Source organism: Vombatus ursinus, unplaced genomic scaffold, assembly GCF_900497805.2.
Source record: "Vombatus ursinus unplaced genomic scaffold, bare-nosed wombat genome assembly UNPS02000749.1, whole genome shotgun sequence".
NCBI classification, from domain to species: Eukaryota; Metazoa; Chordata; class Mammalia; order Diprotodontia; family Vombatidae; genus Vombatus; species Vombatus ursinus.
Window position 1 is genome coordinate 328,509 of NW_020940527.1, and position 27,957 is coordinate 356,465.

Consider the following 27,957-nt stretch of genomic DNA (forward strand, 5'->3'; position numbering starts at 1 on the left):
GCCGGCTGGCGGGCGTGCGCGCGCTTGCCCCCTCCCAGCCCCGAAGCCTAGAGCGGAGGGGCTGCACCATTCGGAGTGCATCGTCCGTACCTTGCCTTGCCTTGCCTTGCATTGCAGGGCATTGCATTGCATTGCATTGCGTGGCCGCTCACAGATTTTTCTCCCTCCCCCCTTTCCCCCCAACCCTATCCCCGCTTCTTTGGCAGTGGAGCAGCCCTCGGGAGGGTGAGTTTTGGGACTGGGGTGGGGGGGGGTGCAATAGGGTTGGAAGCTGGAGGCCCAGACGGGCTGCCGCTATACATAGCCCCAGAGATCTGGGATTACAGGCTCCGGGTCTTGGAGCTTCAGGCTTTGCTGCAGAGGACAGGGCGCGGGGGCGGGGCGGGGGCGTTGGGCTGGGGACATTGGTTAACGGGCTGGGTGGGCTGAACCTCCTTTCTGCTTCCCTTCGCGTTGCGCCCCCTTTTCCCCTTCACCTGCAGAGTGTGTCGAGAAGAGCCCAGGTGACCTTCGTTCTGTACAGGGTCGGGGGGGGGTGTCCCCTGGACGGGGGAAAGGTGCGATTTCTGCAGCAGGTGGGGAAGCAGCGGGGAGCTCGCAGGTTAAGGCGCCACCCAAGGCCCCAGTGCAATCCCCTCTTCCTCCATCCTTCCTTCGTCTTCCTCTCTTAGCACTGCGTCCCCCTCCCCCCTCCATTGACGTAAGATTTCATAGACCTGATGCCATTGCCTGGGTTTCCAACTCCTTTTCCTTAGAAACCACCTTCTCGTCCCTTCCAGTTTTGATATTTCCTGTTTCTAATACCTTCCCTGCCATGGGGGTGTGTGGGGGAAGGGAAATCCTGGTAAGGCCTCTGGTTAAGGCCTCTCTCTCTTCCATCCAGGAAAAGACCAGTTTTGGGCATGGTTGCAGAATCTAGCAAAGTTTAAAAAAAAAAGAATTCATTATTAAAAAAAAAAATACTAAGCCTCAGAGTGATAAATTGTGGGAAAAGAAGGCAGATGTGGCCAATGCTGTCCTGTGAGTACCCAGCTTGGGACCTCACCAAGTGGAGGCTTAATTGTGGTGAGCCTCTGATCTCTCCCTATGGGGACCAGAGGGCATCTCTCTTATCAGTACCATGATTCAGCCTTTCCACAAATATTTGCAAAGCGACTACTATGTGCCCAGCCCTGGGTTAGATTGCAGTGGGGAAGGAGGAAATGGGAAGAAGGAGGTATAGTGTCTACTGTATATTGTACAGTGGAAAGGGTACTGGGCCTGGAATCTGAGGACCTGGGCTTGAATCCCGGATCCGATTGTTATTACCTGTGTGACCTTGGGCAAGTGACTTAATCTCTTGGAGCCCCAGTTTCTTTATCTGTAAAATGAGGGGGTTGGGCTAGAAGGAACTGTACGGTCCCTTCCAATTCTAAATACTCTGATTCCTTAGGGAGCTCAGTCTAGTTGGGATGACAGGACACACAAATGAGAAGGTAATCATCGATCAAAGTGATATCGGAGGTCAAAAGAAAGATCCCTGTGGGTTGGGATGGTCAGGGTCTTAAGTCCCAAACTAAGTGCTATAGAATTAGGTATATGGTTTCCCTGCTTTAAGTGGGTGTTTGGGGGTGGGGGAGAAGAGGATTGACTCCTGAGCTGGGCTGTGGGGTGAATTGGATAGGAACACTCAGGCATACCTGTGCAAGGCTGGGCATTCTTTGGGATTTGGCTATAAGAAGGAGGAGCACATGCCTAGCAAACCCTGAACCTTCAGACATGGGGCTCAGGACTCCTAGTATTTTTTTTTTTTTTAACTGAAGGATCCTGAACAAATTGTTTCTATTCTCCGGTGCCCAAGCTTACCCTAGACAATTGCAGCCCCCATCACTATTTCATGGGGTTGTGGGGAGTGGACAAGATAATGGATGTAAAGTGTTTTGACCTCTTTAGAGAGAGCTGCTGTAGAGACTATTGTATATAGTTTTCTTCTCTATAATTCCCTCGGGAAACTCATCTTCCTTACCCCCCACTACCCTTTCCTCTACTTAAGGAGTCAGACAGAGCTCAGAAAGACCTTAGAGACCCTGATTTCACAGAGGAGGAAACTAAAGCCCAGTGAGGGGAAGGCATTTTCCCAAGGTCATAGATTTAGTAAATAGCACAGCTAGAAAGAGAATCCAGGTCTCCTAATTCCCGGGGCAGGGCTCTTTCCTCTGCACCACAGCTCCATTTCCCCATGATCATGTCCCAGAAGGCATTTTCTCAGAGCTCTGTGAAGCAACAGTGTCAGGAGCTACATAGAATCAGAGTCTCAGACTTGCAAGGGACTTTGCAGGCCATCCAGCTCAACACATACCTGAACAGAAATCCTGCCTACACCAGCCTCAACAAATGAACATTCACATTCTGATTGAAGACCTCAGGTGATGGGGAAGTCAGTTCTATATTTAGCAGCTCGTTCCACATTAGGATCATTGATTGCTAGGAAATCCTTATTTACATTGACCTGAAATCTGCCTCATGTTGACCCTACTTCTGTTCTCTAGAGCCAAGTATAACAAGACTTGTAGACAGCAGTCATAGCTCTCTCTATCCCATCCCTCTGCTCCAGTTTTTCTTCTGGCCAAATATCTCCCAACTCTTTTACTCCATTCTCATATGACATGTTTTTAAGTTCATTCACAGTTCTGGTTACATGTTCCAGCTTGTCAATGTCCTTTTTAAAATGTGAGACCCAGAACTGGATGCAATATTCCAAATGTAGTTTGACTAGGGAAGGGAAGTTCCAGAAGGTCAGATTAATGCTTGATATATGGGAAAACCCTTCCTAATGATTAGAACCATGAGCTGCATAAGAAAGTGTTTTTTTTCTCAGGATAGTCAGGTCAAGAAGCACTCTTAAGAAAGGAAAGTGAGGGCCACTTATTGAGTTTGGTTAGGAAGGGGATTCCTGTTCAGTTACAGGTTGGGTTAGGTGAATTCTAAGGTTCTTTCCAAATCAGTGATTCTGGGTATAGCAGGACCATGACTTCTCTTTTTTCTGACTTCTGACCTCTGACCTAAGATTGTACTAACTTTTTTGGAAGCCATATTACTCACTGAACTTTTAAGTCTACTGCAGAAGTAACTCTTCCTATTTAACTTTAACCATCTAAATAACTTGGGAGCTGCTAGATGGCGCCATAGTGCACAGAGCACTAGGCTTGGAGTCAGGAAGACTCATCTTCCTGAATTCAAACCTAGCCTCAGACTAGCAGTACGATCCAGGGAAAGTCACTTAACTGTATTTGCCTCAGTTCCTCACCTGTAAAATGAGCTGGAGAAGGAAATGGCAAACCACCCCAGTATCTCTGCCAAGAAAACCCCAAATGAGGTCATGAAGAGTCAGACATATTGAAATATGACTCAACAACATCTGAATAACTTAGGGTAATATTGGAGGACCAGGCCTTTTGATCCCCATGTCATGGCCTTAGACCCTTATTGTACCTCCAGCTGAGGAGGATATATGTGTGATCTTTCTCCTCCCCCCTCACCCTCCAGCCCAGCAAGATACTTCTTTCTAGAAGGCTAGATTCCAGAACTCCCATCATTTGGCCATGTAGTTCCACTCCTCTGGGACCACATAATTGAGAACATATGCAGCTTCCATGTCCTTCTACCACTGCTTTTCCAGGGCTGGCTACAGCTGCTTAAGATCCAGAAACTCACTTCACCACCACTGCCCAGCTGCTGCTAACTCTCAGACCAAGAAGCTGCAACCTTTGGGGCCAAAGGGGAGATAGCCAATTAGATTAATGCTCAGAAAAGGTGGGGGTGGGGTGGGGGGGGAGTCAAAAGAGCATGACTCTTCAACTGACCCTCTTCTGTAGGGGATTAACCCAAAGGGGTGGCTCTGACCCACAATTGTCAATCAATTCACCCTCAACAAGAAGAATCCAAATTCTAGACCCAGATTCATTACAGTATGTTCTTCAAGTTGATCAGGGAACCTCCTGTTCTTCCCTTGACGTGTAAATCCTTTGAATGTATAAAAATCTATACAAATTTAAGTTATATGTGTTTGTATGTTTCTTCTGCCTGGGAAAAGATAATAATAGCCCTTCTGTTCTTTTCCTCTCCTAGTATCTCAGGTAAAGTATAGATAGGAATGGATTATCTGGGTTTGCCCATACAAATGGGATGTATAAAATTTTATAGTAGTTTGGGAAGGGGACAGTTTAGGGGTAGAATTAATCAGAGAAGACATCCTGGAGGAGATGTCTTTAAGCCAAGTTTTGAAAACTAGTGAATATTGGTTAGTGATTTGTTGAGAGGAACAGAAAAGGTATTAACAATGCAGATGGGTGGGAGAGGGGTCATTGTTGTTGTCAATAACAATAAACATTTACAGAGCACCTTACTCTGTGGTAGGTACTAGGAATATGAAGTGGTATAAGCCAGGGACCTTCCCTTCAGGGAGAATTGTTGGGTAGGTAAGACCATGGAAGAGAATCCATACTACAAAATGGCCTGAGGGCATTGGAATAGAAGATCTCTAAGTTTCTTTCCAACTTGAAAATTTATGATGCTATAAGTAGCAAATGAATGTTTAGACAAGTAGGAAGAAATTAGTCAGTATGTACCAGGGTGCTCAGACAGGCTTCCTAAAGGAGGGGGAGGGCAGAATTTGAGGTGGTCCTTGAAGGATTGGTGGGACTTATGTAGTCAGAGAGAAGGGGTTGGGAAGGGCATGCCAGTCATGGTGAGCAAAGCAAGTACTGTATCTTATTTGTTTTTGTCTCTGTACAGAGAAGGTGTTTAATAAATGTTTATTAAATCAGTGAACAGTATGACATGATCAGAGACACAGGGATGTCATGTTAACGAATAGTGAGTAAGATGGTCTGACTAGGACAAGAAGGGTCATTTCTGGAAGTAACAAGAGATGAAGTTGGTGATGAAGAAAATGAAAAAAAATGATGGAAACGGCATTCATCAAGCACTCTATGTGCAATGCACTGTGCTGAGCTTGAGAATTCAAGTAGAAAGGCAAGATAATCTTTGCTACCAATGAAATGGTATTTGTTGATAGAAACCCTTGAATGCCAGGTAGAAGAGTTTACTTTACTTAGACAATAGGGAGTTACCGTGAGTTCTTGAGTAGTTCAATGATACCATAGAAGCTATGTTTTGGGAAGAATATTAATAGATATCAAGTATCTGGGGTGGGTAGTAAAGGCGAAGGGGGGAGGAGAAATATAATGAATGTGACCCATGGGCAAAATGGAAGATGATCAAACTACAAAGTGAGCAGATCTGGGAAAGACCAGGATGCTCCCAAGAAAGTAGGGATACTGAGGAGGACTTTCTGTCAGAAGCAGATGAAGGGAGTGCTTACCCTTTGAACATACCCTTTTCAGATTTCTCTGAATTGTAGTACTTTCCAGTTTTACTAACTCATGGGGAGAAAGTGAAAAAGAATTTTAGCATCCAATTTATCCCTGGAATGCTGTGTGGTCGGTGGAAATGTCTTTCTCTTTGTTCAACATCTTAGTCACCCTATGTATAAAATGGACCAATATGGCATCCTGCCTCCCAGTTTTGTAGCACATGAGTGGATGATAGGAGAGTAAGGTTCTTTAATTCAATAAGTATTTATTAAACATCTCCTATGTGATAGGAACTCTGCTAGGTGTTGGGGATTCAACGACAAAAGCCAAAACAGTCCCTGACCTCAAAGGGTTTACATTCTATTGGGGCTAGAGAGTAGGAAACAACATGTAGAAGGATAAATAAGTACAAAATAAATTCAGAATCATTTCCCCCCTCCCAGGGGAAGGCACTGACAGCTGGGAAATGGGGTGGAAGATCAAGAAGGCCTCATGTAGGAGGTGGCAGCTGAGTTTTGAAGGAAGATGGGAATTCCAAGAGTTGGAGTTGAGGACTGAGTTCATACCAAGTATGGACAACGACCTTGCCTGAACAAGGGCACGGAGACCTGTGAGATGAAATGTTTTGTTCATGGGTCAGAAAATAGGTTAGTTTGGACAACTTGGCTTCTAACTTCTTGAAGCATAGGTTGGATTAGATGACCACTGAGATGCCTTCCAGCTTTCAAATTCTCTGATATGGTGTAGTGGAAAGAATAGAGGATTTGTAGTCAGAGGACTTGGGTTCAAATTCTGGCTCAAATTCTCCTACTTTAAAAAGTACCCAGATGACTAGGTAAATCATATAATATCTTTGGGTCCCATTTTCTTCATCTGTAACATGAGGGAGTTGGACGAGATGACTTCTAAGGTCTCCATAGGACTTTGGATTTTTATTTTGAGGCAGTGAGAAATAATGGAAAGTGTTTTTGGACTTAGAGGTGATGGATCTGTCAAATTCTGGCCCTGTGATTTACTAATTTAGTTATCTTAGGGAAATCATTTCCCCTTCCTGGGGGAAGGGGATTTCCTTATCTGCAAAATGAGTTAGATTAGGTGGTATCTCAGGTTCCTTTCAGCCCTAAATCTATGCTCAAAACCAAGGGAGGATTAGATTTGTTGTTAATAATTAACAAGGCCATATAATGTCCTTAAAAGATGGTCATTCATTCTTGGGGAAGAGTAGATTGCTATTTCCCCTTCCTTAAGTCCTTCCTCTCCCCTCCTATTTTGTAGATGAAAAGATTGAAACCCAGCAAGGCCAAGTAACACAGTACATTGGGAATAGATCCTGCTTTCCTGTGTTACCCATACTTAGACTTCCTCTGAAATCCCTTTCCTTCTCACCTATGCTGCATTCCCAGAGACCTCCTCTCTAAGGCCTTCCTTTCCTGATTGGTGACGTCCCTGCCAGGACTACCATTTTAGAATTGCTTCACCTCACTTTTACCTAGATTTCTTGCCTGCTGCATGGCTACCCCAAGAAAACATTGCCCTGAGAAACCTCCATTCTGGGGCCCTCCTCTCCTGATTGATGCCCTTCCTCTCCTTTCCTTTTCTTGAAGGTAGAGACTGCTTTGTTTTTTGTTTTTGTTTTTGTTTTTTTGTATTTGTATTCCCAGCACTTAGCACAGTGCCTAATACACAATAAGTACTAAATAAATGTTATCTATCTATCTATCCATCCATCCATCCATCCGTCCATATATCTGTCTCCCATTCTTGTGTCTTAACTGAGTCATATTTTTCTGTGTGCTGTTCTTAATACACAAAGATGATTTTTTTTTTTGAGTTATATATCCAGGGGTGGAGATGGGTTCTATTGAGTCATTGTTAACATTCCTTAACCCCTTTCTTCTTGTGATTAGTGGGAGATACTTCTTAGCTGGCAAATTAGTCTGAGACTAGAGTTAGGAATCAGTTTTTAATGATAGACTTTTGCCCATGAACAAGTTTATAAGGTCAATCTGTAGGAGGTCAGTTTTTGGCTAGGTTTAAGAGAAAGTGTAGCTGGGATCAAGAGGTCATTCTGGCCAGTATTAGAGGTCAGTCTATGGTTGGACCTGGGATCAATCTGTGACCAAGGTTAGGATACCAAGGTTAGTCATTCTTTGGCTAGATGTAGGGGTCAGTGTATGCCTAAGATTAGAGGCCATCAATGGCCAGGATTTGGTACCCATCCTGTGACCAATTCCAGGGGTCAGTCTTAGAGGGTCAGTATGTGCTTGGGATTAGGGCCAAGTCTGGAGTTTGAGTGATCTGTCATGGGGGAGAATAGAGTTTTCCTACCAGAGAGAGACCAAACTTGTGACCTTGGCCACAAGTGTGTCCTTTCTGTATGGGACTGCCCACCCTTCCTTTTGATAATATGGGGCCTTGGCTAATGGAATTATAGGACCATAGAACTTAGAGCTGGAAGAGACTTCAGGAATTATCTAGTCCAACCTTCTCATTAAAAAGTAAACATTGTGTACAGTAACAGTAGTATTGTAACAATGATCAACTGGGAAAGACTTAGCAACCTAATCAATACAATGATCTAAGACAATTCCAAAGGACCCATGATGAAAAATGCTATCTACTTCCAGAGAGAGAACTGATGAACTCTGAGTACAGATTAAAGCATAATTTTCTTTCTTTCTTTCTTTCTTTCTTTTTCTGCCCTTTTTTTTCTACGTGGCTATTATGGAAATCTTTTTTAAAAGTGAGGAAGCTGAGACCTAGAGAGAGAAAGGAACATGTACAGAGTCACACAGGTAGTGTTAAAATTAGGATTTGAACTCAGATCTTCTGGCTTTTAAAGTCCAATATTCTTGGAGGACAGAGAGCACTGGATGGAAGAGGGTGGGTACTTGGAATGCTCAGGTTGGTGGAATATGAGGTTGTACATGTTTCTGTGGGGAGATGGAGTGGGAAAATTGGACAAGACTTGTAGAATGAGACTTATGGGATCTAGCCCCTCTCTGATCTGAGTGTGTGGATCACTAATATGTAGGTCCTTTGCCTGTAGTCCTAGCTTCTCTTCTATGAAGGTTGAGGACATTAAAGTTGGAGTCAAGATCTTCTCACTATTTTTCCCCTAGACACCCTTCCTCCAAGAGTGCTCAGAGAGGGAGTCCAGGATTCTGGCTCGCTGGCCTCAGCTACAGGTAGTATTTCCCAGAAGGAGAGGAGAAGGGGGACAAAGGAATACTGTCTACCATGCTCTGATCCTGGCTTGCTTCTGTTCTCTCTTTCAGCTCAGGAAAGAGAAGACGAGGATAGGTCCTTGGCTGCACCTGGGTGTTAAGGGCTGGTGTCACAATGGCAGGTAAGGAGGGATGCCAAGGACAGAAAAGGGATGATGTTTGGGCAGCAGAATGAAAGTAGTGGGTAGATTGGCCTGTGTCCCCCAAACTGAGTCCTGACTCAGGATAGAATCAGAATCTTCACTCTGGAAGGGACTTTAAATATCTCACCTAATACAATAATTTCTTGTTCAACTGCCCTGATTGGGGCTGCTCTAACACTTCCAGTGATGGGCAAGCCTGTTCCATTGTTGGGCCATGCTGATTTTTAGGAAATGCTTTTTTAGACTGAGTTGAAATCCACCTCCCTGAAAGATTTATGAGATCATAGAGCTCAAAGGGCCATTAGTAATTACTTAGGCCAAACTGTTCATTTTCTAGATGAGGAAATTCAGGTTAAGTGACTTGCCCAAAAAGTCATTATTGGGCATGGGTAATAAGGAACAGAGCAGAGATCTGAATCTAGAACTAGTACAGTCAAAATTAGAAGAAAAGCAGGAAACTGGTGGGAAAATTATGCAGCAAGTTTCTCTGATAAAGGCCTAATTTCTCAAATATATAGAGAACTGAGTCAAATGTATAAAAATAAGAGCCATTCCCCAATTGATAAATGGTCAAAGGATATGAACAGGCAGTTTTCAGAAAAAGAAATCAAAGCTATCAATAGTCATGAAAAAATGCTCTAAATCACTATTGATTAGAAAAATGCAAATTAAAACAACTCTGAAGTACTACCTCACACCTATCAGATTGGCTAACAGGACAGCAAAGAAAAATGTCAAATGCTGGAAGGGATGTGGGGCAATAAGTACACTAATGCATTGTTGGTGGAGTTATGAACTAGTCCAGCCATTCTGGAGAACAATTTGGAACTACATCCAAAGGGCTATAAAACTGTGAATACCCAGCAATACCACTAGTAGGTCTTTATCCATCTCAGAGAGATGAAAGAAAAGGGAAAAGGATACACACACACACACACACACACACACACACACAATCACACAATGTCCTTTTCCCTATATATATGTATATGTATATAATTTATAACTATATAATTTATAGCAACTCTTTTTTTGTGGTGTCAAAGAATTGGAAATTGATGGGATGTCTGTCAATTGGGGAATGGCCAACAAATTGTAGTATATGATTGTGATGAAATATTATTGTGCTATAAGAAATGACAAGCAGGATGATTTCAGACAACCTTGGGAAGACATGAATTCATGCAAAGTCAAGTGAGCAGAAGCAGTAGAACATTGTACACAATAACAGCAATATTGTAACAAAATTTGATTGTGAAAGACTTAGCTACTCTGATTGAGACAATTCCGAAGGAACCATGATAAAAAAAATTGCTGTCTACCTCCAGAGAGAACTGATGAACTCTGAGTGCAGACTGAAGTATACTTTTTTTGCTTTATTTTTCTTCCTTTTTTTTTTTGCAACATGCTTAATGTGGAAACATGTTTTGCATGATATCACAGGTATAATGAGTATCATATTGCATGGCTTCTTCTCAATGGGTGGGGGAGGGGTTGGATGGAGGGAGAGAATCTAGAGCTCAAAATTAAAAACAGATGTCAAAAAATAAATTTATAAATGAAACAATAAATGAAAATTAATTTTCTTTCAAAAAAGGAAAGAAAAATGTACCCTTTGGTCTCATGTGGTGAATGCTTTACTCTCTTACTTGTTCTGAGTTCCCCGTATCCTGGACTAAAGACAGCAGAGTATAGTGGGTACAGAGCTGGCCTGGGAACCAGGAAGAGCTGGGTTCAGGTCCTGCCTCTGACCCTTACTAGTATTGTGACCCAAGGGAAGGCAGCCTTTGAAAGCCCTTGGCAACTGTCTAAGACTAATTTATGCAGAGGAGGTGCCAATCAGCATTGGTAGAGTGAATGTCTCGCCTCGTGCTCCTTAATGAAATCACAGGTCAAGACCCCATCACTATCCCTGTGGACCTTTGGCTCAGATCCCTCAATGTAGGAGAAGGGGTGGGATTAAGGACACTATAGATTTTAAAAATCTCTGAGTTGGAAGATACCTCTTGGTCCAACTCTTACCTCAGCAGGGATGCCCTCTATAGGAAATCACTTCTAGCCCCCACCTGAAGGCCTCTAAGGACAGCTACCTACAAAGCCCTTTTCACTTCTGAATAGCTGTAATTGTTAGGAAGTTTTCAGTTATACTGAGCCTGTATCTGCCTCTCTATGACTTCAGTTCGTTGTTCCTCCTTCTTCTAAGACTGAGAAGAACAAGTAATTCCTCATTAAATATAAGTGTCCTAGGAGCAAGATTTCTATGATGCCTAGCAGTCCATGTCACTTGATTTGGCTGCTACCAGACTGGTCTGGCCAACTCTGAACCCTGATCTTGGGTCATTTCCTTGGTGGAGAAAGAGTGGGCACCCTCCCAGAATTAATATTCCTGCCCTACTGTAGAGGTCTTGCCATCCTGACTCAATAGAAATACTTAGGTCCTCATGGCACAATGGGCTGGGTCCTAAGGAGAGTGGTTGAGTTGAGGGCAACTCTGGCTAGAGAAGGGGCCAGCTGTATTCCTCTCACTTTCTGCCCCCCCACTCCCTCAAGCCTTTACATGGACTATTGGAAAGAAGATTGGGGTATCCGAATCCCATCTCTAACACTCACTAGTTATGTTGTCATGGACAAGTATGTTAGCCTCAGTTTCCTCATCTTTAAAATGGGAATAACAATCCCTATGCTATTTCACAGTGTTGTTATAAGACTCAGCTGAGATTGCATATAAAGTATTAGTAGTTATTATTAGTAGTAATATTCTTATTTATTTTCTTCTCAGAATCCTTAACTTCCTTCAAGTGGTGGTGGTGGGGGGGGAGAAAGAGGATAAAAAATGTTAGCTGGTACTAAAGATGTTGTTGTCCAGTCATGTCAGTAGTGTCTGACTCTTCATGACCCATTTGGGGTTTTCTTGACAAAGATACTGGAGTGGTTTGCCATTTCCTTCTCCAGCTCACTTTACAGATGAGGAAACTGAAGCAAATAGGGTTAAGTGACTTTCCCAGGGTCACACAACTAGTAAGTATCTGAGGCCAGATTCAAGCTCAGGAAGATGAGTCTTCCTTTCTGATTACAGACCCAGCACTTTGTCCACTGTGCCACCTATCTGCCCTCTGAAGATGATAAACATTCAATAAGACAAAATGCTGTAGTCTTGTTGAAAGAATAAATATGCGTAAGGGCAAATAAACAAATAAATGAACAAATAAATCTTTCCTGATGCCCCTAACTCCCTCCTCCAGGTACTTGCAATAATTTTCTATGTATCACCCCTTCCCCAGAACATGAGCTCCTTGAGAGCATGGATTCTTACCATTTTGTTTTTGTATTCCCAGGGGCCTAGTACAGTGCCTTGCATGTAACTAACTAGAGCATAATAAATGCTTGTTGAATTGAATTGGTCCGTAATATGCAGTTAAGTGGTATAGTGGATATAGTTTGGCCTGGAGTCAGGAAGACTTGATTTGGAATCAAGTCTTAGACACTTACTAGCCCTATGATCTTGGGCAAGTCACCAAACCTCTGTTTGCCTCAGTTCCTCATCTGTAAAAATGGGAGTAATAATAGTAACTACCTCACAGAGTTGTTGTGAGGATCAAATGAGATAATATTGTAAATGCTTGGCATAATGTCTGGCACATAATAGGTACTCTATATATGCTATCACTGTTATTATAGTAATAATGATAGCTAGCATTTATGTTGTGCTTTAATATTGCAAAGTGCTTTACATATACCATCTCATCTGATCATGACCTTGGTTTGATTTATGTTTCTGCTGCAGAGAAAGTGAACAATTTCCCTCCCCTGCCCAAGTTCATCCCACTGAAGCCATGTTTCTACCAGGACTTTGAGGCAGAGATTCCCCCTCAACACCTCGCCATGACCAAGCGCCTCTATTATCTCTGGATGTGTAAGTATCAGCAGGTTGGGACGGACATGGGACAACACGGGTGGGGGGAGAAGTGCAGGAGATTGTGAGCATTGGGGAGGGGCCGCTGTCTGACTCATCCCAGGGCACAGGTTTGGCCTTTGAGTTTCCTTAGGCTTCTGCCCCCTAGTTTACTTGTATTCTGGTCCCTGCTGAGTATCATATAAGTGAATGTACCTTACCTAACCTGCAAATTCCGCCCCATGCCTCATATCCTATCTAGCTATCCACCAGGAAACCCTGGGCTTACCTGGGCATCTTACCATCTGCCCCACCTGAAACAATCTCCCTCTAGACCTGACTTGTAGACATCAGGCTCCTTCCTGGAGGATTCAGTCCACTCATCTTTGGAGCTCTGGGACTGAGCCAAGTAGCGTGCTCCACTTCCTGTCCAGCCACCCTACAGGAAAACTCAGGCCACCTAGGATTTGCCCCATCTCCCCTGCTGCCACATGTGTATGCCCTTTACTTGGCCCCCTGGTTTTTACCTTTTACTATAGTAAACAAATTAATAATTATCCTTGCTATGGAAAGGGCATGGAATGCCCTGTTAGAATGTTAGTCCCTTGTAGATAGGAACTTACTTTGGGTTTTCTATTCCCTCCCCTCCACCTGCCCTAGTGACCTGTAGAGCAAAACTCCCTGGGCCATTTATTCCACCTTATCTTTGTTCCTTACTAGGTTTCCCTTTCTATGCCTTTGTTTCCCCTTTCTGTGCTTCAGATTTTCCTTTATGCCAAAGGGCAAAGACTAGACATTTCTTTTTCTCTCTGAGCAGTTGGTGGGGAGGAGGAAGTTTTCTTCCTGAGGAGGTCTCCAGCCCCTCTCCTCTCCCTTGGGGTCTCCCTTCTCTCCTATGTAATTTTTTTCTCTCCTCGTTATCTTCTTTTTCACTCCCTTTCTAATGGTGGCATCCCCTTAGGGAAGCTCTGGGAGCTGCTTCAGACTTTGAAGATCAGGTACCTTGAATGAGTTCAGGATTGAGGAGTTACCACTCTACACGACAGAGAAAATCGCTGTTCTGGGTGTCCAGCCTGAGAAATGAGTGTTTTCTGGATAATCTGACCCTAACCCTGGGCCATGCCTAGTATCTGCCTCTTCCAGCCATGTTTTTGACCAATCAGCTCATCTACCACTATTCACTTTAGAGAACTAGGGGTGGGGTGTGAAACCAGGAATGGAAACACTCCCAAGTGCCTCCCAGCTTGGAACTGATGCTTGATTTCCCACCTCTTCCCCAGCTGTGGGCTTTGCTGTGTCTGCCCATGATCTCAAGGCAGGTTTGCAGATGGCTGCTTGCCAAGGTGCTATAGAAGAAACATGTTTCACTCTGTATTTTCAATGAAGTCTGTCAGAGATACTTTATTCAGATTATAAGCAAGTAACAGTAGGGTTGACTGAGGTCATCTCCAGGCTCTGAAGGAAGGATGGTGCAGAAGAGGACTTGGAATCAGAGATGGGGAGAGAGAGACACACACAGAGAGAGAGAGAGAGAGAGAGAGAGAGAGAGAGAGAGAGAGACAGCAAGCCTTGAAACTCTTTGAACCTGTTCGTGGACTAAGGTTCACCAGCTCTTTTCCCTTGCTGGGCACTATACTCCACACAACCATTAGAATCTTAAAGGATCACTGATATTTTTATACATGCAACAAGTAGGAAAAGGCTAATTCTTTTAAGAAAGTTTTCCCCATTACTGTGAATTCAAGGATTCCTAGTGACATTGAAACATACTACACATTTGGCCATCTCCTATAATGGTCAGAGGAATTTTCCATAAAAGAGGAAAGAGAGACATTATGGTAACATGAAAAGATTCAGCCAGGCCTTTGTCTAAAAGTTATAGCCTCATGTCTCATGGATATAGTGGGACAAGACTCCCTCAATTAGATTTGATCATGGATTTTTGAAATAGCCAACTTGTGATTATGTAAAGAGATTTTGAAAAAATAACCAATTTATACATAATAACTTCACCTTGATGTCTCCCTGAACTTCCCAGGGATCAACATCTGTCTGAAAATGGTTGAAAAATGTGATGTGCATTTGTAGCACTCCCAGTAGATGGCCATCCACCATTTTTGCCTTGCATAGTAAACTGCTGATTTGTTAGCATAAACCCTTTTCCAGGATCAAGGTGAGAATTTAGGCGATAAGCCAGATTTATGTCCCCAAGGGATTCTATCTGATCCAGAAAATCCCAGTGCTTACAAATAGAGCAAAGTATAATTATTTTAAAGCTAACTTTGATTCTAGCATTGGTTTCTAGGTGTAAGGTAATACGTGACTGTCATGGAAAAGTAGCTATTTTTTGTACCCAGTAAGCTCATAAAAGGCCTTTCTAAAAGCTTCTAGCTCTTTCTGGGTCTTTCTCATTCATATATGACATACTATATATCCCTCTTATAACACATTCCAAACCAAACACCAATGATTAAATTAAAAATCATGAGTATAAAAACAACTGTGACAAATGAAAAACCCAAGAGACAGAGTTTCTGGGTAATTAATAATCAATTTATTAATTGGACTAGCTAATCAATAACTTGATGGTCAGTGGTTTTTTTCAGTAACCAAAAACACCTAATGGAGATACCAAATGCCTTCTATATATATATATATATATATATTTTTTTTTTTTTTGGTGAGGCAATTGGGGTTAAGTGACTTGCCCAGAGTGTGTTATGTATCTTAGGTCACATCTGAACTCAGGCCTTCCTGACTCCAAGGCCAGTGCTCTATCCACTTCATCACCTAGCTGCCCCTTTAAATATTTTTTTGAAAGGGAATGTCTCAGCCAGGAGATATCAGCCCTGATTAGTGGACATTTAAATGAGGAAGTGGGCTAGCAGTCTTCAGCTCCTCCTGCTGAGAATGTGGCTTGATCAGGAGACTTGCCACCTCTAGTGATCCATCTCCACCCAGACCACTCTGATTAGTTTTCTCCTTCTTGAGCTGGGTCACCCTAAACTCTAATGGAGGAGGCTAAGGATTTAGGCTCATTGCCCTGGGGCAAGAATTCACTTAGATTAGATTCTGTTTACACTTTAAACAGAAGTAAGGTCTCCTAGTTGGGTGGGTCCAACCCAAGAATGAAGAAAAGCTTGTTCTCCAGGATCAGGGCGATCTAGGCTATCAGGCAGATCCTTTAGAGACTGGTCCCTGAATGAGGAAATAATCCTAATTTAATAATTGGTTGTTAATATTATAGCAAAATAATAACTTCTTTCACAATGCTATGAGATTTTATGAAGAAAATTATCATAAGAGAGAATTAAAATGAATATGCTACAGTTGTAGGGTCCTGATTTCTGGGGGCAAATCACTAACTCCAACATTGACAATACCTACTGTCTAGACGACCTCTTCCACATTTTGTCTCCATTCTTAGTATTCTAAGTTCTTGTGACATGCACTGTTTTCAATCCATGCTCGTGTTTCTTTGTTGTTCTCAAAGGTCGCCCTGCCTACTTATTAAAGCAAAAGAAAAAATTATTAGATTTGAATAAATTTAGAATCAAATAATATCTTAATAAGCTGACATAGCATGGCCATCTTCCCATCTAGTAGGGAGGGCACCTAGTCAACAAACATTTATTAAGCACTGACTGTATGCCAGGCACTGTGTTCAGTGCCTCAGGACTCCAATATCTTTAAGTTGTTCAATTAGACATATTCATATCCAGATGTTTAAATTTACAAAATCTATGGAACTTCTTCATCACAATTAGTATGGAACTTTAAAATACAAAAAAAATTTTCTAAATATCTTATTTATCATTCTAATGAAAATACTTAGAGTACCAACGAATTTCCATTAAAACATGGAAGCATTTCTGACTGGAATTTCTATTTCAAGCTTGAATATTCATTAAGGCATTTCTGTCCTCCTGGAAACTATTGGCAGATATTCTTATAGGCTTACTCAAAGGCTGATAGGATTTACAACTTCACGAGGTCTCCTCCACTCTTTACCAAAAACATTAACTTTTGATATATTGGGTTATACACTTTTGAATACATAGATAATACTTTTCTAGAAGAGTGTTCTTCAGATAAATGCTTCTATTATATGATAGCTTTAATAGCAGAATGCAGGCTTATAACAGCTGAAAGATTAGACATTCGAGTGGTTAGACGGCTCCCCTTTTCTCTGGCTGTGTCTGCAGGAAACTGATTGGATTGGGGAGGCCATGAGGATTTCAGTAGTTGAGAGATGTTGAGAGCCTGAACTAGGGTGAGGGCCATATGAGCAGAGAGAAGGGGACAGATAAGAGATGTCATGGAAGAATAAACAAAACTTGTTAACTGGTTGGATAGGGGAAGTGAGGGAGGGTTCACTCCGAGGTTTCAAATCTGATTGTTAAGAAAGGTGATGACCACTTGGGGAGTATTATTCCACCTAGGGATAACTGGAAGTGGGTTAGATTTACCAGTGAAAACCCAATTTAGCAAAGAGACATCTTGATCTTGGGGGTTTCCATTACAGAGTTTTTGTCTCAGGGCCTAGATTTTTTTTTTTTTGGCCTTTTTGGCCAGGCATTCAGGGTTAAATGACTTGCCCAGGGTCACACAGCTAGTAAGTGTCATGTGTCTGAGGCTGGATTTTTGAATTCAGGTCCTCCTGACTTCAAGGCCAGAGTTTATCCACTGCGCCACCTAGCTGCCCCTTCAGGGCCTAGATTTAATGTCTGTAAATATATCCCAGAGTCTGTAAATACATCTTCTATCTACTAAGACTTGGTAAAGCTCACAGTGCCCGTTCAGGAAAGCTTTGGAGTCTTCCTGATCCAATAGAATTCTTTATGGCATCGAAGTGGCTCTGGCTTCATAAAACCCAGCTTGGACTGCGTTTCCTTCCTTCCTTCCCTTCCTTGTCATCTTTATCAAGCGTCAATTGTGTGTCTAGCTGTGGACGTGGGTCCAAATCCCAAACTGAATATGTTTGCTGTGTGACTGTGAACAAGTCACTACACCTCTTGGAATTTCTTCATCTCTAAACTGGGGATGAGATTTGCTGGGCTCCCAATCTCCCAGGGATGTGGTGAAGGAAGCACTTTGTAAACCTTTGAGCGATATTGAAATATGAGCAATTACTATTGCTAAGTGTTGGGGGAGGGGGACAGAAGAAGCAAAGGGACAAAGCCCAATATCTGTTTCTTAACCAGTATTAAATTGTTTTTATGTTTCCCATTTTGTTCCATCATTTGAGATCTGGTACTGCTGGTCCCCTTTCCTTCCTACTTTTTTTTTTCATTATTCCCTTTGTGATTCTTGACCTTTTATTCCTTGAAATGAATATTGATATTTTTTCTATCTCTATAAAGTAGTTCGATTGAATCAATATACAATTAAATGTTGGTGCAATGGAATGTTGGCACAAGGTTCAGAAAACCTGGTGGTTTGCCCATATGACTGTGTGCCATGGGCAAACTACTCAATTGAATGAGAATGTTAATACCTTCTCTTCCCTACCTTGTGGGGATGTTGCGGGGGTCAAATGAGACCTGGTATATTTTTGCTCTCTGAAAATTAGAAAGGATGATATAAATAATAAATATCATCGTTATCATCACTAATCAAACCAGGATGGCCAATAGATTTCTTATTTGCCTTATGCATGCCTCTCATGTTTTTGGTGGGTGCCAGGCTGTCCTTTGGGAGACACAGGAAAAAGACAGGGAATTCAGTCTCGTTGGGGAAATCATTGTAAGAGTTAAATGACAATGTAAGAGATTCCTCATTTGGTTCTTTCTACCATTTATTTAAGGGCCATTTCCCAGAAGGCTTTGAGTAGAGCCTCTGTTTTTGCTTTGCTCCATGATACCTGGGTGGATGCAAAAGCGGGAGTCCTGGGTTCCTATCCTGGCTGTCACTAACTTGCTGTATGACTATGGACAAGTCATTTCCCTTCTCTGGCTCTGTTTCCTTGTCTGTTGAATGAAAAAGTTGGAATTCTCCATCCCTTATCCTCCCATCTGATTCCAGTGTCTGTCCATGGATCCCTATTGATACATAGAGCTGATCTTGGGATGAGGGGTGAGGTTAAAGTTCTGAATTTGAAGTGTAGTGAGACCCTGTCTCATTAAAGTACTGGGAACTTATTGTCTTTGGGACGTATCAGAGACCTTACACCCCAGGTGTTCCCAAGATCTCTAAGGATATTAAGGAATGGCACCTGTGGGCACAAAGGAGCAGACCATGAACTATGACTTATACCTGCTTCTCTTCCTGGTTAGATACTCCCTGGGGTGGAGGAGATTGGGAGGGTGATGGCCTCCTGGCTCTGGAATGAGCTGGGAGTGGTGTGGGAGGAGTTGTAGCCTGTAGCTAAGGCCAATTGTGCTCCTGGGCCCCAGAGGTTTGGGGGACTGTAAGATGGATTTTCCGGGCTTGGGAGTTTTTGCTTCTTGGCCTGGGAGGTCCTCGAGGTGCAGACCCCTCTTTCCCCATCTTCCTAAGGCTGGGGAATGATGGGTGCCCTGAGGTCTCAACTTTCTTCTTACAATTTCTGTCGTGTGTGTGTGTGTGTGTGTGTGTGTGTGTGTGTGTGCTTCTGCATGCGTGTGTTTGCAGTAAACAGCATCACATTGGCCATGAACCTGGTGGGCTGCTTGGCGTGGCTGATTGGAGGCGGTGGAGCTGTTAACTTTGGACTGGCCTTTCTCTGGTTCATTCTCTTTACCCCCTGCTCCTATGTCTGCTGGTTTCGGCCTATTTACAAAGCTTTCAAGTAAGTGGTCACTGCTGAGCCTAACCTTTCTCCCTCCCATCTCAGCTCCCCATCCTTGTCTTTCCTGTCCCCTTCCAGTGCCCCTCTCTTTCTGTCCGTATCTCTTTTTCCTTGCCCTCTTTTTGCCCCTCCTTCTGTTTCTCTCTCTTCTCTCCAGGACTACCCATTCAGACGGTTTGGGATCTCTTGCCCCAGATATTTAGATAAGGCCTAATGATTCCTTGAGAGGTTCTTCTGAGGCAGGCAGATAGGTATTACAGCTATAGAGAGTCCCTGAACAAAGAGCCTAGCTCTGGCAGAGGCAATTGGGTGCTTCAGAACTCCCTTTGAAATAGCAGGAATGTTCTAGCTTTGCCTAGTGCTTCCTATCCCGATCTAGGCAGAGTTTCTTCAATCTCTGGCCTAGGAAAAGAACATGGACACTTTTCCCATCTAGGTTCAGAGCATTTATAGCCAGAAGGGACCTTTGAAAAATATCTAACTAAACTCCCTCATTTTATATATAGACATGGAAACTGAGACCCAGAGAGGTCAGAGATTTGCTCAAGGTCACAAAGGTAATGAGTAACATGAGCAGGATTCCAACCCATGTCTTCTGGCACCCTTTCTATTTTTTTCCAGGCTACCTTTGATAACTCTGGCCTCTAAGGGCCTCTGTGAACACAAGAGGCCCAAGCAAAGACCTAACCATCTGCAGTCTCGTAAAATCACTCCCAGTGCTTTTTGGTTGACATCAAGGGCTCCAGGGGGGAGTCACAATAGCTGCCCACTCCTAAACTCTCCCTCCATCCCACTCCCTGTGGCATCATGTAAAAAAAAGAGCCCATGGTCCCAGTAGAAGCTCTACCTAGTAGCCTGGCACCCAAAGAGCTGGTGTGGCCCACTGGGTGAGATTTGTCCTACCTGGACCTAAGGGGGTTATAATTTTCTTTAGTTCATTACAAACTTGCTGGAGTTGGAAGAGCTGAAAAGTCCTTAGATCAAGGAAGCTCCTGCACACTTCCCGACCCTTCCCCGCCAATGGCAGCTCTGCTGGATGACCCCAGCTTTGCCTTCTCTTCTTGCAGATCAGACAGCTCTTTTAACTTCATGGCCTTCTTCTTCACCTTCTTGGCTCAATTGGTCATCAGCATCATCCAGTCTGTGGGGATTCCTGGCTGGGGAGTCTGGTATGGAGGGAAGGGTTGGGGAAGGAAGGGTTGGTCACTGGGAGGGGATGGGGATGATATGGCTAGTACTGAGAGAGTAAAGAGCCCTTCAGGCACATTGGAGGCTTAGTCCAGGGAAGGGCAGTCCTCCAAAGAAGGGACACGGAACCAGGCAAATTTGGGAAAACAACTGGAATTTGGGGTAGTGGAAAAGTTAGGGTCAGAATAGTACTCCCCAGGCTTGTTTAGCCAGGGAAAACTTTGGGGCTTGAAATAGATTGATGGAGACCATAAATTATGGTCTGAGAAGCCTGAAATACCCAAGTCCCCTGGAAAGAGGGAGACACTTTAGAACAATTTTGGAAAGAAACAGAGGAAAATTAGTCCATTTTCTTGCTGAAAATTTGCTGCATATAATCAGTACTTTTGCTATGTTTCATATTTAATATCTTAGAAGGAAGAATATCACTAATAAGAACATTCCCCCATAGAATTTCTATTTGCATTGCACTGAATGCCAGGCTTCCCTCGTATTTGCTTTGGGAAATGCTGGGTGAGAGCAAAGGAGAGAATAATGGGAAGAGATTAGAAAAAGAGTGTCATGTAGTGACTGTTGGAGGAGAGGAATACTCATTGTGACTAGAAACCTGCATTGTATGGTACTGGGTTGTCCCATCTTTGTGTCAATGGCATGGGGTCTTTTCTAGTAATAATGGAATTGTGTTCCTTCTCAGGGCCAATGGGGCAGGATTCCTCTGACTATGTTGTGATCTGTCCCAGTACCATTGGAGTGGAATCCTTCCTGGTTCCAATGGTATAGTTCTTCCCAGTGCCATTGGAGCAGGGTTCCTCTTTGTGGCAGTGGCTTGCCTCTCCCAGTGCCATTTTGGATGGTGGTCCTTATTGGTGCCAATAGGGCAGTCTCTCCCTGTGCTAATGGGATCATCCTGTCCTGTGGCAATGGGGTGGGTCCTTAACTGGGGTTCCAAAATCTTGCAGTGGCTGGATCGCAACCATCACTTTCTTTGGGACCAATGTGGGAGCCGCAGTGGTGATGCTTATCCCCACCATCATGTTTTCCCTCATGGCTGTCTTTTCTTTCATCGCCCTCAGCATGGTATGTAGGCCCTCTGGGGCAGCTGGGGTAATAAAGGCTGGATGGAGCTGTCAAGATAGCCGGCCTGGGAATCAGCATGAACGCCCTCTGTTCTAAGGGGACCTAGGCTGGCTAGGTCACCAAGAGCCAAGACTATATCTACACGAGAGCACTGAGGGAGCATTAGCTCATTTGGAGATAGATACTCGGGCCCCAGACAGAAGGGGCTCCTCCCAGGATGCTTACATTTGATAAGTTTGGGGTTTCATTTTGGTCTAGACCTGTGATTTTATTGGTGAAAGAAACTGCCCCAGGGAAACTCCCTTTATGCATTGGGATTGGCAGCTGTTCTGCTGATAGTGTTTGAGTCTCCTGGAGCCCTGGGAATTTCAGTGATTTACTTATGTCAGTGGCAGCATTTGAACTTCCTCACTGTGCCTCTCATCCATTGGATGAGCCTCGTTAATTTTTCCGGAGTCTGCAATAACATTTTTGCATGTGGATCAGCTCCAGTCTCAGCTCCTGCCCCTCCTCTACCTTGTGCCCACCCCTGCTTCCCATTTCTTCTTTTCCCTTTCCTCCAAGCTGAGATTTATGACAGCTTCATAGAATTTGGAACTCCAAAGGAACCTTAGACTTTATTAAAATTAGCATTCCCATTTTGTAGATGAGGAAACCACAGCCCAGAGGGAGGTTTTTTAAGTTCACACAGGTATAGTAGAGGTAGGAGCAAAGCCAGGATTCAAAACCCGTTCCCTTCCCACTGTGCCATCCTCCCTTTCTAATCCTGTTGAGCTTTCCTACTAGTAGACAGAATATGGGTTGGGTACTAGGACTTCTGGGTTCCCATTCTAGTCAAGCCATTGGCTTTCTTGGTACCTCTTTTCCCTCAACTGGAAAAAAGAGAAACATCAGCCTGTTAGAGGGAAGGATGCCCATCTAGAAAGGCCTAGAACTTTGGGGCAGGAAAATTTTGGATTTTCTTTTCACTTAACTTTTTTCTCTGTCTCTTCCCCCTCCCTCCCAATCCCATCCTCCTCATCTTTGTCCTCTGACTACAGGTTCATAAATTCTACCGGGGCAGTGGTGGGAGTATAAGTAAAGCCCAAGAAGAGTGGACTACTGGGGCTTGGAAGAACCCACATGTTCAGCAGGCAGCCCAGAATGCTGCCATGGGGGCTGCCCAGGGAGCTGTGAGCCAACATCAGAACCCATATTCTGCCACCCCCAATTACACTTATTCTAATGAGATGTGAACAGGAGACTGGGAGGGCAGGGAAGGGGGAAAGTAGGAAGGTAGAGAGAGGAGAGGAGCTGATCTAAAACTGCCTTGTGTCCAGCTTGGTGATTAAGTTGGGGTTGCCCTTTCCTATCTTTTCCTTTGTTTCCTTACCTTCCTACTTTGTAAAGAATTATACATATATGTATATTTCCCCTCCCACTGTCCCAACTCCATATTTCCTTTGTGGTATCTGTAGAAGCCGTAGGTCCATGTGGCAGACGGTGCTATGTGGTAGTACCTGTGTGTCTGTGTTTCATCATGATCTAGTGTAGAGTGGAGACGCCCATTGTCGTGGTGCTAAGTATGTTTTAGAATCCAGCCAGTCCCCAGAGCCACGGCATTCTGGTTCCCCACCCTCCCCTTACCCTGCCCGGACCTCATCTCCAACTTGATATGACAGCTAAGGACATCCTCCCTGCCTGACTTTGGAGCTGGGCAGGGCTGCCTGTTACAGACCAGCTCAGGATATTGTTCCCAATGGACTCCTGCCACCCTGCTCTCTTTCTCTTGAAGCTGTTGATTGGGAGTGTGGGTAGGGGGGGGAGGTACAGACTTCTGAGACATCTCCTCTTTACCACCCCTTAGCTCTTCCTCACTGCCATGGTGTCACGAGCTGGGGATGGTTTCTTCAGTGTGTTAGAAAATGACAGTATTGGTGTATGATTGCTGCACTACAGGGCTGAGTTAACTATCTCATCTGCTCCCCTTTTTCTTTAACTTAGCCTCTCTTCTCTCTGATTTTCTATTTTATTGCTTCCCATCTCTTGGACTCACTCCATTTCCTTCTCCTCTGTGCCCAATGTGTATTTTTCCCTTGGCCTTCCTGAAGCTTAGTGTTTCACAGATTGAGTCTGAGCTGTAGGAAATGACCTAAGTCAGGTGGTTCATTCCCTACCTTTATCCAGGGCTGAAATGAGTGATATCTCCATCCTTTCGCTGGTCTCCTGCCTGGTCCTCCCAAGCTTAGGGGAGCTGAGATGCCCCCAGTCCCACATAGTGCTCTTCTGGCCAGGTGTGGGCATGGATGGTGGGGTGCCCCATAGCTGGAAAATGGTTGGAACTCCTTAATAGCTTTGTGTCATGACAGTGTTTGTTCCTGGAAGGAGGGAGAAGTAGCGGGTAGGGGTAACTTGAATAGTGTGGGCATGCAGAATATAGAAAAGTGCTCATGATTTTTTGAGGTCTCAGCCTGCAAAGACAGAGGGAAGAGGCCAGACTTAGACTGGGAACAGTTTTTCAAACCTCCATCAGAACAAAGCAGTGGCTTTCCCTGTCCCAGGCTTTTGCTTCCTCCGACTCTTCTCCCCTTCTTTTTGGCCCTCTTTCTTCTCCTCCTCTTCACAGCTTAACCTGCCCACCCTACCAGTGACTCTTTTAGACTTGAGACTTTTTATCAGGTTACCCTTTAGCCTGCTGAAATCCTGTCCATGCCAAAGGCTCCCTTATCTCTGCTTACCTATGGCTGCTCAACCCTTCCTGTTCCTCCTTGATGCCCAGTGGTATTTGCAGGTTACAAGGGGGAAAAGCTAACTTCTTTTAAAGGGCAGACATTCAATCACTTCTTGGCAGTTGATAACAATCATTGTCTGGGACTAATAGGTAAAAGTGCAGCTTGAGTTGAGAATGCTATGGTATACACTCATATTGCTGGAATGATCAGGGGTCCCTGCCTAGGTAGGCTAAACAGGTTATAGGCATCTAGCAATCTGGGGACGTGAAGGAGACATGATCTGTTCTAACCTTTGAAACACCTTGGTATCTGCATGGCATCATGGCTTCAGTCAGCAGGCTCAGGAGGAATTGATAGTGTTTTGCCCTTGGCCCTTGAGTATCTGTCCTGCGATGGGCATTAAGGTCTCTGGTCTTCAGGTGTCCTCAGCCCTTAACCCCAAATGGAAGTGAGGCAAATTGGGTTGTTTGGTTCATCAGAAAATTTCTAATCATGCTTGGTTAGACTTCTTTCATGTACTCTGTGTGACCAGAGACCTCCTTAGGGGACTTAAACTCACACCCACTCCCCAGACATAGTCCCAGTCAATCTGATGGACAGAGATGATACCAGTGTAGGGAAACTCTGGTCTAATGGGAATACACAATTTCTACCCTCAAGCACTCCCTGCTCCAAGTCTGATGGGAAAGAAGTAAGTCGTTTTCAACATGCTTGTCTGCTGGAATCTCTACTTTTGGAGAGTTCTTAGTCTGATGAGAGGTTCAGGACTCAGAACATTGACTATGGACTTAGCCAAACAAATCTGTAAAGACACATGTGACCAGCCTCAGATGGAAGCACTGCGGACAGAAAAGAATTTCCAGCAGGAGAGTTCTCTAGACTTTAGGAGCTTCAAAATCAAGGCAACATTTTGGCCACTGTAAATTTTACCAGCTGATGCCAAGAGTCCCCATGGCTGAGGCCCATTCTAAGCCTCACTGTCTTTGGGGTCATCCTAATATCAACCATCACTTGGAGAGAATTGCACGGGGCTAACAGCACTTCCCCCCCACCCCATGACACAGAATCTTTTTCCCACTTTTACCCCAGCGTTGATATTTGGCCCCTTGCTCAGCACAAAGGCCAGAGTTTGATCTTCTTTGTTTGGAAAAAATGAAGGTTGCTGGCCATGGACCATTTCCTTTAGGGTCAGGCAGCAATAGTTCTCCACCCACTATCCCATCTTTGATGTCTCTAGTTGCTTTATACGCTGACTTCTGTATTATGACCGTCAGTCTTCTTTATGAAGGGCACAGGAAAAAAAAACCCATTCTGAATTTCAATCCTGTATATGATATTAAAAGGAAATACTTCATCCAGTGGCGATATCACCATTTGTACCAACCTGCTCAATATGATGCTTCTTGTGTTTGATCCCCTCTTCTGCTGCTTGTTGATCAATAGAGACCAGATGGGGGCTTTGGGCAGACCAGCCATCTGCCATCCTAGGGCCTCATGCAGCCCTGGGTAATCTCCCAGATTCTCTGGGTCCTTTGTTTATCCTCCATGTGGCTGACTTATGTGATCACTTGATATCTGAGTGCCCTTTCCACTAGTGAATCTCTTTTTGCTACTGTCAGATTTATCAAGCCTCTGGGGCACTGGGCCCCTGTCTTGCCCTGGATTAACACAGGCAAATTCAAGAACCTTTTGGAGGCTTTTTTGGGTTCCCTGCACTTAGGGAGCCAGTGATCCCTTGTAAGAACTGAAAATTGCATGGGAAGACTTTGTTTAAACCGGTTCTCAAGTTTGGGTCTGTAGATATCTAATTCCACTTTCCTGTTATTGTTTCTTTCCATAGGACAATAAGATACTAGTTTAGAAACCTAAGGTGACTGGGTTGGAGAGTCACATAGTCCTAGAATGTTAGAACTGAAAGGGGACTTAGAGACTATCTAGTCCAACTCGTTGCATTTTAGAGATGGGGAAACTGAGGCCCAGAGAGAGGAAGTAATTCAAGGTCACGTAGGTAGTGAGTGACGAAATCAGGACTCAACCCCAGCATTTCTGGGCTCTCGGTCTCGTGCTTGCTTCTCCAGCCCATGTTATCTCTTCCGCATGAGACCAGACAAATGCTTCTCCTTCCTCTGCCCCATAGCAGAAAGGGACGATAGGGTCAACAGGTAAGTTGTCCTTCCCTTCTTCTCCTGTGTCCCCAGCTCCAGATTCCTGGTGCTGTCGGTCCTTTTTAGAAAACTTGTGACTTGCTTTCTGTCTGATAACCCCAGAAGATCCCTACAGTGCAGTGTGAGGTCATTTTCTCTCAAGCCTGCTTCCTATGGGGATCATAATTTCACTGGGACTTTTACCTAATATTCTGTCTGCCATATTCACTTTGCATTTCTTCCCAGAGTCCTTTCTGCTCAGACCTGCCAGAGACCACAGGCCAAGCAGTGATTTTAGGCTAACAAATGGGCGGGTTATGTAGTTTTTGGCCAGAAGCCCAGTCCATTGGGTGCTGCCCTAGTCTACCCTCCCAGGAAGTGGGGCCTCTGGTTCTGGGGATCTATGTACTTCTGTGCCCCACCCCAGAGAAGGGCTGGGAGGGCTTGCATTCTCTCTCTACTTTGCAGCTTCTCTGAGAGGCAGGCAGTCCCTCTCTTCCTACACTCTGAACTATTCTAAGTAAGAGGCAGGTACTTACTGTCTGGCTCAGGCAAAGGGAGAGGAGCCTGGAGAAGACGCCAATGTAGGCCTAGATTAGGGGTCAGGGTGGGGTGGAGGGGAGAGGGAAGGAGTGTTCTCTGGTCCCTTGTCAGCGCCTGGCCATCTGGAGAATAACTGAATTTTGTTTTTGTCCTGACACCCTCCATTGGACAGAAGGTATTTTTATGTTATTCACTGGGGGGGTGGTCACATTCCCTGTGCCAATCCCCACTTTGAGCCATTCTGTATTTGTCCCTGGTAACTGAGTGTCGACTCTGTAGACTTATTAATAATAAACAAGAATCATCTGGCACCTCGGACTCGAACTGTGCCCTTTGTCCTTAGGTGGAGCTCATTATACCCAGCTTATCGCTGGGCTTCTCCTCCTCCTCCTCCTCATCATCATCATACTTGGATTTTTTTTTTCAGGATTCTGTTTATGCAGCTTGAGTCAATGACAAATCCAGTCTGCCTTCAGTTCTAGACAGTTGACAAATGATTGATTAAGCACTTGATATGTGCCAGGCACTGTGCTAAATGTTGGAGATACAAAGAGAGTCAAAAACACTGTCCCTCTCTTCAAGGAGCTCACATTCTAATAGTGGAGATGACATACAAACTACTATGTACATACATGATATACACAGAGGGAGTATCAGAGGAGAGGCACTAATTGAGGGGGGGGGGGGTGTGCTGAGAAAGACCTTCTGCAGAAGGTGGGATTTGAGATGAGTCTTGAAGGAAGCCAGGGAATCTAGGAGTCAGAGGCAAGGAGGGATGGAAGAGAGCCAGGGTAAAGGCATGGAGTTGGGAGATGGAAAGTCATGTATGAGGAATCTCAAGTAGAATTCATGGGGGGAGTAAAGTGTAAAAAAGACTGGAAAGGTAGGAAGGGTCCAGGTTTAGTATTT

The 27,957-nt window shown here is 44.1% G+C and overlaps 1 protein-coding gene across 2 annotated transcripts; it reads left to right on the forward strand.

The window, feature by feature from the left end:
• On the forward strand, positions 1–27,359 carry SCAMP5 (secretory carrier membrane protein 5). 2 transcript variants are annotated; one of them, XM_027857187.1, is made up of 8 exons: positions 1–225; positions 8,477–8,542; positions 8,633–8,703; positions 12,509–12,637; positions 19,229–19,385; positions 20,453–20,554; positions 21,533–21,650; positions 22,691–27,359. In XM_027857187.1, the coding sequence occupies exons 3-8, from the start codon at positions 8,697–8,699 to the stop codon at positions 22,883–22,885; spliced, it is 708 nt and encodes a 235-aa protein (XP_027712988.1). In that variant the 5' UTR covers positions 1–225; positions 8,477–8,542; positions 8,633–8,696; the 3' UTR covers positions 22,886–27,359. The 2 variants fall into 2 exon arrangements, with proteins under 2 accessions (XP_027712988.1, XP_027712980.1); XM_027857179.1 differs by lacking the exon at positions 8,477–8,542.
• The last annotated feature ends 598 nt before the right edge of the window (positions 27,360–27,957 follow it).